We start from the raw sequence: 18,180 nt of genomic DNA, 5'->3' as shown, positions 1-18,180 counted from the left end.
ACAAACAGATTAATAAATACAGAGAACAAACTGGTGGTTGCTGGAGGGGAAGAGGGTGAGGTGAAGGGAATTAAGAGGCACAAAATTCCAGTTATAAAATAAGTAAGTCACAGAGATAAAAAGTACAACATAGGGAATATCATCAGTGATATTGTAGTCATGTACAGCGACTACACTTTTTGCAGTGAGCCTGAGTCAGGTACAGATTTGTCTAATCACTAGGCTGTATATTTGAACCTAATAGAACACTGTATTTCACCCATACTTCAATAATAAAATTTTTAAAGATCTATCAGGATGTTTTTAGCACAGACCTGAACTGAGGCAAGAGGAGAGACCAAGCAGATTCAAGTTTTCCTCCAGCCTTCATATTTTGTGTGTAAATACCTTCCCCCCTCCCTCTGGCTAAGAGTGTTTAATTCCCAGAAACAGAAGTGCTTTAAGAAAATTCCTACTTGGTTTTTCTGATGATCACCAGTGCGTGTACAGGGTTTATCAGCAGCAGCCTAAGTTGCCAGAGAAAATGGACTTGTTTTCTGGGAAAAATATTTCCATCTCTTCAAAATTAAGAGGTGGGGGAGACACTGGTGAGGGAAAAAATGATATTTAAAAGCCTATCACTCCTGATGATATTGGGGACCCAAAGCAGGAAGACTGAGATTAGGCTGTTTCCACAAAATCTCCATTCTCCTCTGAAGCCTCAACTAGCAGGTTCTCTGACAACTCCGAAGCCAGCCTTTAGAAGTTGCTGCATTTGTCCCTCATGTCTACCATGTCCCTCCTGTCAGAGTGAAGGGAAGGTCCCATGGTATTCATCTGTAATTCCTCATTCTCCCTCCCTTGCCACAGCCAGCCCTTAGCAACCCCTCCTCATCTCTCTCTACACTGCCTTGACCTTAGCTCAGGCCATTAGCAACTCCCTTCTGCAATATGCAAAAAATTCAGAATTAGCACTTCTGCTCTGAGTTTCCCTCTCCAATCTCTTCTCTACAAGGCAGGCAAGTCAGTCTTCCTGAAGTGTAAATGAAATCATGACACTTTCCTCCTAAAAATCTTTATGGACCCTCATTCTTGCCTGGCCCTGGCATGCCTTCCCAGCTGTGGAGAATCCCTCCTCTCTCCCCTCCCTAAGTCCCAGCTATGGTGGAGAACTTGCAGTTTCCCTGAGCCAAGCTGCTTTTTGCTTCCACATCTTTATATACAACACTCTTTCTTGCCCAACACCTTTATCCACCCCTCTTCACCAGCCCCTCACTGGTTACCCAGCTTCATCACCTTGTCTAGATGTCACTTCTGGGAAGCCTTCCCCACCACCCACCCTGCCCCTACTTCATGCAACCCGAGAACACCCTATGCTGACCTCTGTTCTAGCAAACGCTTTCTCAACATGGGAAGTGTGGCACATAGTAGGTGCTCAGTAAATACTTGTCTCCCTGCTGCTCCACGTGATCTTTCTGATTAACTCATGCAGCTTGTATCACAAATGTCATGGACTGTGATAAGAGGATGGCCTAACAAAATGTTCACTCTGATACTCCAACAGGATGGGCAGACAGACTTAAATCCTCACTAAAGAGGTGATACTTGTTAAAGCTGGATGACAGGGATGGGGAGGTTCAATACACTATTCTCATTACTTTTTTACGTTTGAGTTTTCTATAAGTGAAACAAACAAAAAAAGAAACCAATCCTTGCTACAGATGCAGGACCAGTCAGAGGAAAGTCTCTGGCCACAAGTACATGCCTGGACCTTGTGGACAAAGGAAGGGATTAGAGGGCCATACCCTGGATTCTGTTGTCAAAAAACACATATGCAGTTCGGTCATCTTGAATTTTCTTCCATTCAATCCTGGGGTCATTTGTCTGTGAATCCGTAATGATACAAGAGAGTTCCACACCTAATGAGCAGAAGAAGAAGAAGAAGAAAAGAACTCTCAGAGGATGTGAAACAATTTTACAATCATTTGTGTACCCAGACCCTGCAAGTTATCACAAATTTTAGAGATGTCTTTCATGCAGGTTACAAATCTACCTATCTCCAGGATCCAAGTGACCTTAACAAAAGATAAATTTTAGCCAGAAAAATAATACATATGATTAGCAAGGACTTTTACTAAATAGAATACACATTCCCCCTTAATACTCTGCTTATATACATGAAAATTCTTTGTGGTATACGTATAAAGCCAGAGCAGAAATCGGATTTTAGCCCATGTAAAAGCTGCAGAGTTCCCTGTTGGCCTGCTGAAGCAGTGTTGTACTGACCCACCTGTACACCAAATGCACTGCCAAGGGGCCACCCACCTGAACATCTCTGGCACTACAGTGTGTGTGTTTGTCCTCAGTTGGTTGTAAGACTACCAAGTGTCCGTTAGATGGCGCCTATTCTCCTAGTGGTCTCTCCCTTGTACTTACTTTCAAATTCTTGTACCACTGGGGTTCGGTTGCTGGATTTGAGATTCACAGCCCCAATCAAGCAACCTGAAGGAAAAAAAATAAAGTAAAATCAGAGACGACATAACTCTAAAATAGCAGAGAACTCTCCAACTGAGCTCAGATTTTTCCCTTCTAAATAGGCTACAATCACTTACCACAGAGGATAGAAAAATATTATATTCCAAAACAAAATCTCTTAGATAGAGCAAGTTGCTTTCTTTCTCAGTCTGACCTCACTGGAATGAACTGAGAGAAGAGTCCTAAGAATTCATTTTCTTTCTTAGTTCCAGAACAAAATGGCCTTGGGGCTTTAAAGACTCTTCCTTTAAGAATTTTCTTTTTGCTCAGAGTCATTATTAATCCTGTCAACATCCTTCATCCAGACCCACCCGGGTCTTCTTGTCACTCCTGCCTCCTGCAACTCTCCTCCCCTCTAAGGCTTCCTACCCGGCAACAGCACTCTTGGTGGATTTGATATGGCACAGACTCACGGCCAGGTGCTCTCCCCTTCAGGATGGCACGACACTCTCTGGTATGGCCCAACCAGCTAAGAGACCACCGTGCAATATTAACCATGCAACCCAGTGATTCCCATCCATTAAAAAGTTTTCACTAGTTTTTAGTAAAATGAGAAAAATAATAAAGTAATTTTCATGAAGCTAAGTTGAATGAAGCCACTGATGAAATCAGGATATACCAACTGCGTGGTAATCCCTTTCAAACTAGCTTTGACTCTCTATGTGTTTCAACAAACATTAAAATTAGTTTATTGTGGGGCGCCTGGGTGGCTCAGTCAGTTAAACGTCCGACATCAGCTCAGGTCACGATCTCGTGGTCCGTGAGTTCGAGCCCCGGGTCGGGCTCTGGGCTGATGGCTCAGAGCCTGGAGCCTGCTTCCGATTCTGTGTCTCCCTCTCTCTCTGTCCTTCCCCCATTCATGCTCTGTCTCTGTCTCAAAAATAAATAAACGTTAAAAAAAATTTTTTTTTTTAAAAAACTAGTTTATTGTGGTCTCAAAATGTCTTACTAATTTTCTTGGAGAAGATCAAGTAGTAGACTGACCACTCACAAAATGTCATTCTTCAGCTACCTGGCCTCTAGAAAAATATGCATTCCCCAAAGAAGGCCTTCATATATAAAACCCTCATTAATGGGGTGCCTAGCCGGCTCAGTCGGTGGAACATGCAACTCTTGATCTTGGGGTTGTAAGTTCAAAACCCCATGTTGAGTGTAGAGATTACTTAAAAATAAAATCTTTTAAAAAAAAAATCCTCATTAAGGTCTCTGGTTCTTAGCTTACTTACTATCCCAGATAAAGAAAATGTGCAAAGATGTGTACTCTAAGCTGCTTTTTTTCTAACACCTTGAATCATTAGGTGGGATGAAGGTCACAACAGTCTATTCTTTTCCCATTTTTAATCATATTTAATGGTTCAGTTTCATGCATAGTTCCAAGTATACATTTGATCCTTTCTTATTTAGTAAGACTTCATTAGTTATAGCAAAAGCCATTAAAAAAAAACTAAAAGGGATAAAAATCAGAAATATAATATGTACACCTGAGTTGCTATTAGTATCTAAAACAATGATTTCTATAAAAGGTTGTTGAACCAGGACAAGTAAAGATAATTTGATTTTGTTTTGGTTAGCCACGGGCTATTCCTTTTGGAAACCAGAAATATACCCTGTGTATCTGCAGCAATTTCTACATCTCCTTTAGTCTGAAAACTCCCAGTGACCCACTGATAAAGAGTAATAAATGATGCTCTGAATATCTACCAAGGACACACATGTTCCTTCTAAGGAAATGACCATAGACAGTTCTTTCAGTATGATCACCATAGTTTAGATGATGAGAAAATAAGACCCTGGTTACAAAGAACTATGACAAGTAATCAGCTTCCAACTGAGAGGCTATCTAAGGAGCCTTTGAGGTAACTCATGAGAGCTTTGTCCAACTGGATAATAAATAATTGGACAACCCAACTTGACCCTTTCCTGCTGAGAGAAATTAAGAATGAATTAGAGAGTGCATAGTCACCCAAGAAACTGAGTGGAAGTAGAGTGAAAGATTAGCTATCAAAATGGTGGAAACACTACAGTTGGTAACAAATGAACTGGAAGACAAAGAGGTACCACTGAAGTTACTCTAGTGTCTGCAACAATGTCAAATTTTCATGAAGGCCAACTGAGACACATTCTTTACAATAAGCCTCTAGACTGAAATAAGCCAATTTGTTTCTTATCACCTAAAAGAAGCTAAAGGAACATGCCCCAGATAATGGAAATAATCACCTCTTTAATCCCTCTACTCTGCAGCAAAGAAGTGAGTGCTCTATACTCCTTAATAAAGGCTTGGTCTGACCCTCTACTGCCCAACGACCCTGGGTAAGTTTTCACAGACAGCTGCTTGTGCCAGTCCTGGATGTCCCAAGAAAATTCAACAACAGAGGACCGCTACAAGCAAGTGAAGTTCTAGCCCAAGTGATGATTCACGACAGCTGGGCCCAGGGTGTGAGGTGGTCCCGCTGAGAGTCCTCCCTCAAAATTCTCCTTCCATTCTTAAACAAGTCTTAAATTTACAAGTATTCTATACCGCCTCATTTACCCATCCTCACTAACCCAGATCCCTACTTTAAAATACAGATGACCCTTGAACAACATGGGTTTGAACCGCACAGATCCATTTTTAGGTGGGTTTGTAAGAGTGGACAGCAAAAGCCACATAGGATTTATTGACAACTGCCCACCCTAGTCTCCACAGAAGAATCGAAGAGACTGGCACAGAAGTTGCACCTGCTGCCCTCTGAGAACCCAGGCAGGGATGCCCACAGAGGCCATCTGCAGCCCCGGACCCCTGGTACTAGATAGGGCTGCAGGTCACCCCATGTGCCAACAGGGTGGTCCAGTGGAACGCCCAGGGCTGGCAGGCAGGAGGAACTGGGCTGGAGCGGAAGAACATGCCCAGAGGGCTCTGGGCTGCACTGGAGCTGCCGCTGGTCCCTCCTGGCCCAGCACTGATGCATCCTGGCAGCCTCCCAGAGGCCACAGCTGCTGCTAGCTATAGCCAGCCATATACTCCAGGCAGCTGGGGCAGCTATATGGCACCTCCAGGACACTCCCAGTGCCTGTGGGCTGCCCAGCCGCTGCCAATGCTGAGCAGAGACCACCAAGCTAAGGAACAGTGTCACCCCAGAGCCAGGCTCACTGCTGCCACCCTCTGTCCCAGCCCCTGCCAGCCCACTTATGGAAGATGTTTTAAATACACATACATGGGGCGCCTGGGTGGCTCAGTCGGTTAAGCGTCCGACTTCGGCTCAGGTCATGATCTCACGGTCCGTGAGTTCGAGCCCCGCGTCGGGCTCTGTGCTGACAGCTCAGAGCCTGGAGCCTGCTTCAGATTCTGTGTCTCCCTCTCTCTCTGGCCCTCCCCCGTTCATGCTCTGTCTCTCTCTGTCTCAAAAATAAATAAACGTTAAAAAAAAATTAAAAAAAAATAATAAATACACATACAGTACTGTAAGTGTACTTTATCTTATGGTTTTAACATTTTCTTTTCTCCAGCTTACTTTATTGTAATAATACAGCATATAATACAATCAACATAACAAAATTTGTGTTAAACGACTGTGTATGTTATAGGTAAGGCTTCTGTCAACAGTAGGCTATTAATAGTTAAGTTTTGGTGGAGTCAAAAGTTCTAGGATTTTCAACTGCAGGGGCGGGGCACCTCTTAGCCCCTTGTTCTTCAAGGGCTAACTGTATAGCAATACCGTGTGTAAAAGAACAGTGCTGTGAGGGCTGGAACAAACCCAACTCTTGAAGGTATCACAGTGACTCAGCTGGAACACTATCCCCACCTGAGGGTAAGACTCTGACAGAACCAGTAGAAATGGGGTCTGGAAGCCAGCCCTGAAGTTTAATTTTGCACATACCTAACTCCAGTACTAGCAGAATACCCACACAGTGATTGCATTACTTAAGACTGAACAAAGGGTTTTTTGAAAGGAGAAAAAGGAGGAAAGTCTGTGATAGCATCTATCACATGTTGTCCCTATTTATTTTCTTACCTATCTTGGCTTGTCTATCAGACTCTAAGCTTTTTAGGATAATCCACTGATTCAGCAATTTTTACTTAGCACCTATTGTGTGCCAGATCCTGGCCTAAACATTACCCATGATTACATGAATAAAGCAAATAAAAATCTATGTTCTCATGGAGCTCACACTCTAGTTTAAAGAACAAGTTTCAGGGGTGCCTGGGTGGCTCAGTCGGTTAAGCATCCGACTTTGGCTCAGGTCATGATCTCATAGTTTGTGAGTTCGAGCCCTGCGTCGGGCTCTGTGCTGACAGCTCAGAGCCTGGAGCCTGCTTCAGATTCTGTCTCCCTCTCTCTACCCCTCCCCTGCTTACACTCTCTCTCTCTTAAAAATAAAATAAACATTAAAAAAATTTTAAAAGAACAAGTATCATGTTTCTTCATCTTTATATCTTCAATTCCATGACTGAATGATATTTAGTAGGTAACTGAAAAGTGTTTGCTGAATAAATCAAAGTGCATTTTTTGTATTCTATATTGTATTTCCTTGACTTGAGCTTTCCAAAGCATCATTTAGTTGAATTCCATTTTCTCACAGAGCTATAATGTGGGCACTCTCTTCTTCATCCTGCCTAGAAACATATTATTGAATCTTGGACTTAGAAAGGATCTAAGATAGGTGTAGTCTGTTTCTATTCAAAACCTCTTAACCAAATTTAAGACTCTCTTCTAGAGGCAGGTATGGTAAGTCTCAAATATATTATGGTTTCAGTATGTGGTCATTAAAATTCAGTATAACTTTTACCCACATTTTCCCATTGGTCATATCTTACATAATTCCCCACAATATCAAAACCAAAAACTGACATGTGTAGAATAAATGTGTATGGTTCTATGTCACTTTATCACATGTGAAGATTCCTATAAACACCACTGCAATTAAGATACAGCACTATTCCATCATCACAAAGATCTCCCTCATGCTACCCTTTTTGATCACATCTATTCCCAACACCATCTGTTACCCCTAGCAACCACTAATCTGGTTCTATCTCCATAATTCTGTCATTTAGAGATATATAATATATATAAATGGAAATATATCATAGATGATCTTTTGAGATTGACTTTTTTTCATTCAGCATAATGCCCTTTTGAATCCAACCTGGGTACAATGATAGTTCATTTCTTTCCATTGCTCAGTAGTATTCCATGGTATGGAATACTAAATACCACTGTTTAACCACTCATCTGTTATAAGATACCTAGGTGGTTTCCACTTTGGGGCTATTGCAAATAAAACTACTGTGAATATATGTATACAGCTTTTTCTATAAACACGTTTCCTTTTCTCTGGAATAAATACCCAAGAGTACAAGTGCTCCACTGTATGTTGCTGCATGGTCAGTTTTTTTAAGAAACTGACAAACTGTTGCACTCCCCCTACTTTCCTTTCTGATTTTAGTAATTCAAACCTTCTTTTTTCCTTAGTCAATCTAATTAAACTTTGCCAATTCTGTTTAGCTCTTCAAAGAAGATACTTTTATTTTCATTTATTTTCTATTGTTTTTCTAATTTTCTTTTTTATTAATTTCTGCTCTAATCTTTATAATTTCCTATGTTCTGCTAGTTTGGGGTTTAGTTTATTCTCCTTTTCCCAGTTCCTTAAGGTGTAACATTGTTATTGATTTTATACCTTTATTTTTCGAAATCTGAAGTATTCTAGCCTTTAGTACTTCTTTCTCTGAATCCCATAAATTTGGGTATGTTTTCATTTATCTCAAGGTTTGCTTTGTAACTTCTTTGATCCACTGGTTAAGGTGTGTTAATTTCCATGTATTTGTGAATTTCCTAGTTTCTTTCAGTTACTTCTTTCTAGTTTCATTCCATTGTGATTAGAAAAGATACTTCATATGTTTTTTTTTAATTAATACTTTTTTGGCTTAACATATGGTCAATCCTAGAGAATATTCCACGTGTACTTGTGACAAATGTGTATTCTGCTGTTATTGAGTGCAGTGCTCTGTATATGTCCATTAGGTCCCATTGGTTCATAACGTTGTTCAAGTCCTAAATTTCCTTATTGATCTTCTATCTTGTCTATCCATTACTGAAAGTGGACACTGAAATTTCCAATTATTATTGTAAAAATATTTCTCCCTCAATCCTGTCAATTTTTGCTTCATATATTATGAGGCTCAGACGTCTGATGTACACATTTGTAATTATTATATCTTCTTGATCAACTCATCTTTTTACCAATATAAACTGGCATTCTTTGTCTCTCGTAACAGTTTTTGACTTAAATTCTATTTTATCTTTTGGTTACTATTTGCACAGAATATCTTTTCCCATCCTTTTAGCCCATTTGTGTTTAGATCTAAAGTGAATGTCTTATACACAGCATGTAGCTAGATCACTTATTTAGCCTTTCTGCCAATCTATGCCTTTGATAGAGAGTTTAATCCACTTACATTTAAAAAAATTTTTTTAATGTTTATTTATTTTTGAGACAGAGAGAGACAGCATGAACAAGGGAGGGTCAGAGAGAGAGGGAGACACAGAATCCGAAGCAGGCTCCAGGCTCTGAGCTGTCAGCACAGAGCCCGATCCAGGGCTCGAACTCACAGACTGTGAGATCATGACCTGAGCCGAATTCGGAGGCTCAGCCGACTGAGCCACCCAGGAGCCCCTTAATCCACTTACATTTAAAGTAATAATGAACTTATTTCTATTTTGCTACTTGCTTTCTGTATGTATCATTTTTTGCCTCTCATTTTCTCCATTACTGTTTTCTTTAGTGTTTTCTGGGGAGTGACACATTTTGACTGCCTTCTCATTTTCTTTAGTGTAAACTCTGTAGATATCTTCTTTGTAGTTATCATAAGGTTTATCGTAACATTCTAAAATTATAACAAATTTGAGTTGATACCAACCTAATTTCAATTATACACAAAAACTCTATTCTGTCCTTTCCTTTATATTATTAATGACACAAATCACATCTTTACATGCTGTGTGCCTTATATATAACATATATTTGTAATCACTTTTATGCATTTATCTTTTAAATTCTGTAGAAAATAAAAAGTGCACTGACAAACCAAAATTATGGTAATACTAGTTTTTTAATATGAAATTTATTGTCAAATTGGTTTCCATACAACACCCAGTGCTCCTCTCAACAGATGCCCTCCTCAATGCCCATCACCCACCCTCCCCTCCCTCCCACTCCCCATCAACCCTCAGTTTATTCTCAGTTTTTAAGAGTCTCTTATGGTTTGGCTCCCTCTCTCTTTTTTTTTTCCTTCCCCTCCCCCATGGTCTTCTGTTAAGTTTCTCAGGATCTACATAAGAGTGAAAACATATGGTATCTGTCTTTCTCTGTATGACTGATTTCACTTAGTATAACACTCTCCAAAGACTAGCTTTTATATTTGTGTAATTATCTCTACCAGAGATCTTTATATCTTCATATGGCTTTGAGTTACTGTCTAGAGTTCTTTTGTTTCAATCTGAAGGATTTCCTTTAACATTTTTATGTAGAGCAGGTAATGAACTCCCTCCCACAGCTTTTGTTTTTCTGAAAATGTCTTAATTTCTCCCTCATTTATGAAGGTCAGTTTTGCCAGATATAAAAATTTCAGTTTGCATGTTTTCTTTTTTCTATCAGCACATTAAATATTACGCCATCCCACTGTCTTCTGGCCTCCAACACTTCTAATGAGACATCAGCTGATAACTTTATTAATGGTCTCCCTAGTGATAATTCACTTCTCTCTTGCTGCTTTTAAGATTCTCTTTTTGTCTCTGGCTTTTGACAGTTTGATTACAATATGTCTCAAGATGAGTCCCCTTGAGCTTACCCTACTTGGAGTTCATTGATCTTCATGGATTTGTAGATTCATGCCTTTCATCAAAATGGGGAAGTTTTCAGCCACTAATTTTTCAAATAATCATTCTGCCCCTTTTTATCATCTCTCTTCTTCTGAGACTCCCATAAAGCACATGTTGGTTAGCTTGACAGTGTCCCACAAGTCCCTTCGGCTCTGTTATGGGCTGAAGTGTGTGTCCCCCACCCCCCAACACACCCCAAGATTCATATTTTGAAGCCGCAGCCCCCAGTACCTTGGAATATGACTAGATGTGGAGACAGAGCCCTTAAAAAGATGAGAAGTTAAACTGAGGCTACTAGGAGTCCAAATCCAATCTGACTAGTGTCTTAAATAAATAGAAAATCAGGATACATAGAATGATGTGTGTGCACAGAGGAAAGACCACGTGAGGACACAGCAAGATGGTGGCCATCTGCACACCAAGGAGAAGCCTCAGAAGGAACCAAACCTGCTGACACCTTGATCTTGGACTTCTACTCTCCAGAACTATGACAAAAATAGATCCTTGTTATTTAAGTCATTCAGTCTGTGGCATTCTGTGACAGCAACCTAGCTAACTAATACAGGCTATGTTCATTCTTTTTCATTATTTTACTTTCCGCCCCCCAGATTTCATAATTTATATTGTCCTACCTTCTGGTTCACTGATTCTTTCTTTTACCTATTCAAATATGCTATTTGTCCTCTCTAGTGAATTTTTCATTTCAGTTACTGTACTTTTCAGCTCCAGAATTTTTTATTCCTTTTATAATTTCTCTCTGTCAATACTTTGTTGATCATATAATGTTCTCCTGAATTCCTTTCTAGGTTTTCCCTTAGCTTTCTGAACATAGATAAGATAAATTATTTAATGACTTTTTCTACTAAATCCAATGTCTGGGCTTCCTCTAGGACAGCTTCTTTTCATTCATTGTGTTTCTTTGAATGAACCACACTTTCCTGCTCATTATATGCTTTGCAGGTTTTGCTGAAAATTAGGCATTTGACTATTACCAAACTATTACTCAGGAAATCAGATTATCCTTCCCCAGGGTTTGCTCTGTGTGTGTGTGTGTGTGTGTGTGTGTGTGTGTCCGTGTGTGTGTGTCTGTGTGTGTATGCATGCATGTGTTTAATTATTGTTGAAGACTACAGTATCTGTTTTGAGAGCTCCAGTTTTTTTTTTTCTTAAACACTATTCCTTTTTAAACATGGTCACTGAGGTTCCCTTACCTTCTCTTCAGCTAATGTTCTGACAGACATTTCCTGTTCTGATAAAGATTTCCTCAATGCCAAGAACTGAAACAAACACACATACATACACACACAAAAAGGAGAACATTCTTCTCTCCCACATCTTTGCAGACACTCTGTGCAGGGGCACTCCTTCACCCCTTTCTTAGCTAGGCTACTCTGAGTGTAGGGATCACCCTGAGATGTTATGCTGCTGCTCTGAATGTCCTAATTTCCTAGTCTCATCACAACTTCTCTTCTGAGCCTAGAGATTGTGTATCTCTTCCCAGAATCTCTTCCAGCAATTGTGGGTTTATAGTCCCCTTGTAGCTTTTACAAGCAATGGCTACTTGCTTTTCCCATATGCATTCCAAGTGATGTGAAACAAAGATAAGCACCTCATGTCAGTCCTTCAGGTATCCCCAGAAAAGTTAAAATGAATATACCCAATAACCTGCAAATATGGTTTTCCCTGCTCCAGTTTAGGGAGAGGGGACAGGGAAGGAGAGAGACTGTTTTGGGGAAAGGGTGAGTAAAAATGTCATAAAATTTTCCTGCCATTTTAGGGGCACGTGAGTGGCTCAGATGGTTAAGCACCCGACTCTTGATTTTGACTCAGGTCATGATCTCATGGTTCATGAAATCAAGCCCCGTGTCAGGCTCTCCACTGAGAGTGTGGAGCCTGCTTGGAATTCTCTCTCTGCCCCTCCCCTGTGTGCATACACACTGTTTCTCTCTCTCAAAATAAATAAATAAAAACTTAAAAAAACAATTTTCCTATCATTTTGAAGACTGTTTTTCCTCAACTGGGCATTTATTTGGTTACTATAAACCTTCAACCTTTTTCCAAAGCTCCTACAAAGTTGGTTCACCTACTGCTTGTTTGTGGGTTTTTTCAATGTTTCTGTGGGGGAATAGGAGCCTGGAGTTTCCTATTCTACCTCTTGCTGATGTCACACCAAACTAGCATTACTGCTCTTTTCATTTTTTATTTGTTATTTCAGCCATTCTTATTCATCTTTGCACCTCCAATTCCCAACAGTCGTACCAGAGATGCAAGAAGTTTTGGGAAATATACTGACTGAAAATTGGAGAGAGATACAATTTCAATACAATATGATAATCTACATGTCAGAAACCTACAGAGTATACAGCACAGCTGGCTGAAGAGCCAGGATTCAAACCCAGACCTGTCTGACTCACTTCTTGCCTTTTAGTGTTTCTCCTAACAATGTAGCTTTCACTATAAATTGGGAAAGTGGCATTTTTGGATTCCATGATTTCCTAGGACTTAACTTCAAGTAAAACTGATAAATGTTCTATTTTTCTCAGAACTGACAAAATGCTTCAAGTAGAACTGACAAATGTTTTCTCAACCCAGAAGAACCAGGTGACCCAATCCAGTATAGAGGTATAACCAGTCTTGTGCTTGTAATTCCATTTTCAAACCTCTTCTATATGCCAAAGCTGTAAAGTATTATCAAGAAATCTGGGCCCTATTTTTTAAAATTTTATGGGCCTTACTTTTAATACTCTTACTGACTTTAAGTGTGACTGTACTCTTCACTTTTCCCAACTGTAAAATACTATTAGAAACTTTTTATTCTTCTTTCACTAATAACTGAAGATGGAGAAACATTTAATTATTATTATCTTTAACATCATAGCTATATTTGCTATATAGAGATCAATGCCTTTCTAGTAGCTGAAGGAACAGTAAGTTTAAAATTGAATGGCTTTACACTTAAGACCAGAAATATATTTACCCCAAATACCATGAGTGGAATAATATAAATGAGAATCACAAGAAAATTCAATATGAGGTCTGAGGCAGGTTAAGGAGAGGTAGGCTAAAAAAGAAAAAGGAAAGAAACAAAGAAGAAGGGAGGGCAAGAGGAACTAAAAAAGAGAACATTAAATAGTGGCAAGACAAGAAAAATAAATGAAAACATAAAAATGAGAATTTCTTTTATACCAAATCCAGAAATTCTAAATTTTTGAGCATCCAAATATGCTTGAATTCATAGCTGGCAAAAGCTCTTAGTCTTCTAATCCAATGATATTTAATCCCATCTGGGTAATGGGGAGTTCTGAGAATGCAGACACTTGCATCCACTCCTGGAGGGCTCTCCGCAGATGAGCAGAGAAAAAGGAATTATAAAACCACACAATATGACATTTCCAACTACATTAAGGAGAAGACTTCAGGCTGGTGTGTTCTCAAGCTCATAATAATTATGAAAATATACCAGCCCAGTGTCAAGCCAAAGCTAAAATCTAAGAAGCAAACCTCATTTTTCCTTTCTTTTTTCTATAAACAACTCCCAAAGGCTCTGATTTTATTTTAATAAGAAAAAATACCACTGCTTGGTTCACTGTGAGAGTCAATAAATGCTTTCTGCCTGAAAGTACCTCCCAGCACAACACCTATGTCAAACCAGACACAAGGACAGAGAGAATAAAGAGCTCTGAGAAGACACATGTAATGATGGGAAGGTCAGGTGTACAGGCCCAGCCTCACATTGTCTCTTGCTTTTTATCTCCTCTATGCTTTTAATGTTATTCTAGGAGTAGCAGTTGTCACTCCATTCTCCACTGGGCTTACTTTTTTGAAAAATATGAAGCTAATTCTGCATTTCCAGAGGCATCAAGCTTTGAAATGGCTTATTACACAATGGCATTATTTCTTATTCTTGAAACCAAGGCCATCAGAGATGTCACAGTTCCTGAGGTGAGGAAGGAAGTGAAAATGACACCAACTTATTCCTTAGATCACCCTCTAAAATACTGATGTAAGTGGTATCATTTCCAATTTATGAATGAATTTATGACTTGCCTGTAGTCTACAGCTAACTGATGAAGCTGGTACTCAAGCTGTGTCCTCAGACTCCAGGTCGAATACTCCTTCCATTACACTGTATTGTCTACACTTCCTTTTTTTCTCCAGGGAATACATGAAAGAAATTAACATTTGGTTGGTTTCATATGAGTATGTGCTTGACAAGAAATGTGGCAAGAGATAATAAAAAAATTGGAAAATTCTTCTAAACACTTATTTCCCAAATGCTAAATGGCTCTAAGATGGTCCAAAGGCAATGCTATTCTACAATGCAAGAGGGCCAGGTTATCACCAATATATTGATGCTAACCATATAACATTATCAGAGGCACGGCAAGTTACTGATATCCTTAAGGCACAACAGTTAGGTACAATCAGAAAGACTTGAGGAGGAAGAGACAAAACCAAGATATAGAAAGGTCACAACATGGGACAGATCTGCTTCCAAACACACACCCCATGGCATAAATAGTGGTTTCTGGCAAACGTTTTCTATTCTACATAAGAAGTTCTGAACAAGAAATTGTGACTGCTGTCCTAGCTCTGTCACAGATTTCTTGACCCATCTCCACCTACACAGTTCCTAGACCAACCCAGCTAAGTGCCCCCTTCTCCCATATCTGTGTGTCCCTGCCCACACTGCCTGAAGTAAGAGTCAGAGGAACAAGGCACTACATGGAGAGAAGTAACCCAGCTGGGAATCCTGCCTTGAGAAAACAGAAACATGGGACTGCCCTAAAATAAAGAGCACAGGCCCTTCCCAGTCAGGGGGTTCCCTCTCTGCTCTCAGAAACAGATGCCAGAGACATGCATATAAATGAACCTGCTGGGCACTGCAGCACGGGCTCAGCAGAAAAACAAAAGAGAGATGATAGCAGGGATGGAGCACACTGTGGCCATTCATCTACATATGAGTCACCACATTTGACATAAGCCTTTGCCTCATTTGGTTAGGGAGCCTGAACACAGCACACACAGAACAGAGCCGGAGGACTGTGGTGTCAATTTCTAAGTTCCAGTATAATCTGGTTAAGCAACTGGGCTCAAGAATTACAAGTATCCCACTCCTCTGGACACTGATCTACAAAGAAAATACACGCTTTTCCTGAGAAGACAAGGGTGGGCTGGCAAACGGATGTCATACGGAATATAAACTTTCACCTATAAAAAGCCAATCAGCAGTGCTCAGAGAAAGAAGAGCAGACAGACAAGTTAGACCATTAGTCTCACAAATAACACTGTTCTGACCTGTAGTAAATGTGATGGTAAGCTGCTTCTCATAGTTCAGTTCCCTACTCTGCTAAAAAGGAGAGCTGGACCTGTTAAGGTACTTCTGAACAGGACTGTTCCACCTGCAGGATGAATGCCTAATATAGAGAAAAGAGAACAAGGCAGATGCTGGACTTCCATCCACCAACATTCTGATAATTAACAAAGTAGGAGGGAACTACAGGGTAAGTACATAGTGCTGCTGGGGATTCAATGAACTGCACATCCTTCTGAATACTGTTTGGGTGGTACAACAGCACACTGGGAACACTAATTAAGCCTCCAGTATTCCATCAAGGTGGGTAAGGATGACTACGCTCATTTCCCAGTTAGAAGACCAAGTCCTAGAGATCAATGTCTAGAAGTACAAAGTAAAAACCAGAAGCCAGGACTTCTGACTCCTAGTCTCCACTTCCTGTTCTATTTCATAATCTTTCTTATATAAGAAGAAACATATTATTAAAATCTATCTAGACAGAACTAAAAGAGACTGCAACAAATACGTGTAAAGAGGATCTGGAACTAAACGGGAAACATGACTCAGACCCTGAAGCCTAAACTTATATCCCATTGTTCTACTGAAACCCTTTCTTAGATGAGTTTGCAAAGGAAGTGGCCTTTAAAAAAGAAAAAAAGCCTCTGGAATGATATGCAGATGGCACTGGCATCTTCAACACAACCATCTCTTCCTTCTAGGAAAGATGTGGAACTGAATGAAGGGGCAGAGAAGGGAGCAGGCAGATGGGAATGATAAGGCAGGAGAGGAAACGCTGACGCTGAGGTTCACAATGGCCTTCCCAGTTCATGCAGGCTCCTCAGATTATTCTCTGGAACCACTGTGTTCTTTGTCTGCCCTTCCCTTTCCTAATCTGAAACAATTTTAGCAGCTGTGCAGAACAACTGTAGTTTCTTATTCTGGTTTTGAGAGACCTTTTGGAAATTCTGCCAGAGTCTGGGGATCTGATGCCAGATAAGTTGCATGATGATCCCCTCAGGATCTTGTTTGAAATGCTATTTCCCAACACATCTCCTCAGTCCCTAAAGCACATGCACCCCAAATTCTTATTCAGTGGGTTGGGAAAAGCCTGGATCTGTATTTTTTTCCAAGCCTCCCAGGTGACTCTTATGTGCAGTCCCATTTAGGGAACCTTATGACTAAGTTATTCATTATGAATGGGCCCAACCAGAAATCTAGAGTTGTGTTCACAGAAGCACAGCCCTTTGTTGGGCATGAGGATGATGACTGCTTTGCTTTACTAAAGAATTATTGGCTATAAAATGCTTCTAAAGCCTCAGGCAAAAGAATAATAGCATAGAATATTATAATAAAAAATACATTTAAACCATAATGGATCTTGAGGTAATGTCAGTCTCAGCCCACAAACTCTTTGATTCAGGAGAGGCTGACTTTATTTTGATTGATTCTTCGAAGAGCCTTGGCACACTCGTATAAGCATTCTGAGGAAGAATAAGAGTCCAGGAAAAACTAAACTCCAAAAGTGACCATCCAACCCACAGCCAGGAAGATCAAGATCTCAAACTACAAACTACTTGTCTTTTCCTCTTATGGAAACAAAACCAATCTGAACAGCAAAACAGGCTTACTGGCTCATGACAGGGATACCAGGAGATGAAGGAGCTTCTTTCTGTATTTAATAATGGCTATTATCATATAACTGCTGAGAGAACTAAAAGAGAAAAATCAGTGGCTGTCTTAGCTCTACACAAGTAAATCAAATTAATTTGGGTTTATACTCATTATTATAAACCAATTTTTCTTTTATAATTTTCTTTTAGAAAATGTTTTCACTTTAAGTCAGATGTGTTCACCAAGAACTAGTTTATGGATGTCTGGCTCTCTAAAAAGTTATAATTAGACTTCTGGCATTCTGTCCAGTTTTTCCCCTGCTCAAAAGAAACTTTTCCCTGACTGAGACTATAGTCGTGTGGGTGCATGTCAGCATGCATCACTGTGAGACCTCATTGGCCTACTGGGGTCAAGTCTAAATATAAAATGGTGATGCAGGCTTTCCAGTGAAGAATATTTACATGTTTATTCTTCAAGACTACTTCTGTTAGCTTGCTTAGCAGAATCCATCTTAGAGAAGAAAATATCAAATAAAATAACCTTTTCAACAATGTCTATTTAGTTCCTTAACCAACTTTTTAAGGAATTTAATAACAAGAGCAGGAGAAAGTACATGTCAGCCAATGATACTTTCCAGAGCCACTCACCTATACACAGAGCTAAGAATATATAGTAAATCAAGCAAAAAAGGGTTATGAAAAGAACATAGTCAGCTGAGGCCCTGGTAAAGCTTACCCATTGTTACTTTGGTTTAAATAAATGTTTATACACAGAGACCTTTAAAAAATAAAAGACCTAAATAAAAAGACTAAACCAAATATAGAATTCCAAATACACTCGTTGTGATGGTTCATTTTATATATCAACTTGGAGGGTGTTTTGGGATGAGATTAACATTTA

At 39.8% G+C, this 18,180-nt stretch overlaps 1 protein-coding gene across 1 annotated transcript in view; it reads right to left on the bottom strand.

Moving 5' to 3' along the window:
* JAM3 (junctional adhesion molecule 3) overlaps positions 1–18,180 on the bottom strand; it is a 120,886-nt gene that overhangs the window by 8,643 nt on the left and 94,063 nt on the right. Inside the window, exons 4-5 of the mRNA XM_015537716.2 lie at positions 2,416–2,481; positions 1,785–1,898 (exon numbers count right to left, since the gene is read on the bottom strand). Of these exons, the coding sequence (XP_015393202.2) occupies positions 1,785–1,898; positions 2,416–2,481 (180 nt within the window). The remainder of the gene's footprint in view (positions 1–1,784; positions 1,899–2,415; positions 2,482–18,180) is intronic.

The sequence above is a fragment of the Panthera tigris genome, chromosome D1 (genome assembly GCF_018350195.1).
Source record: "Panthera tigris isolate Pti1 chromosome D1, P.tigris_Pti1_mat1.1, whole genome shotgun sequence".
NCBI classification, from domain to species: Eukaryota; Metazoa; Chordata; class Mammalia; order Carnivora; family Felidae; genus Panthera; species Panthera tigris.
The sequence above is the reverse complement of the archived record's forward strand: the minus strand, read 5'-3'. Positions and strand labels throughout refer to the sequence as shown.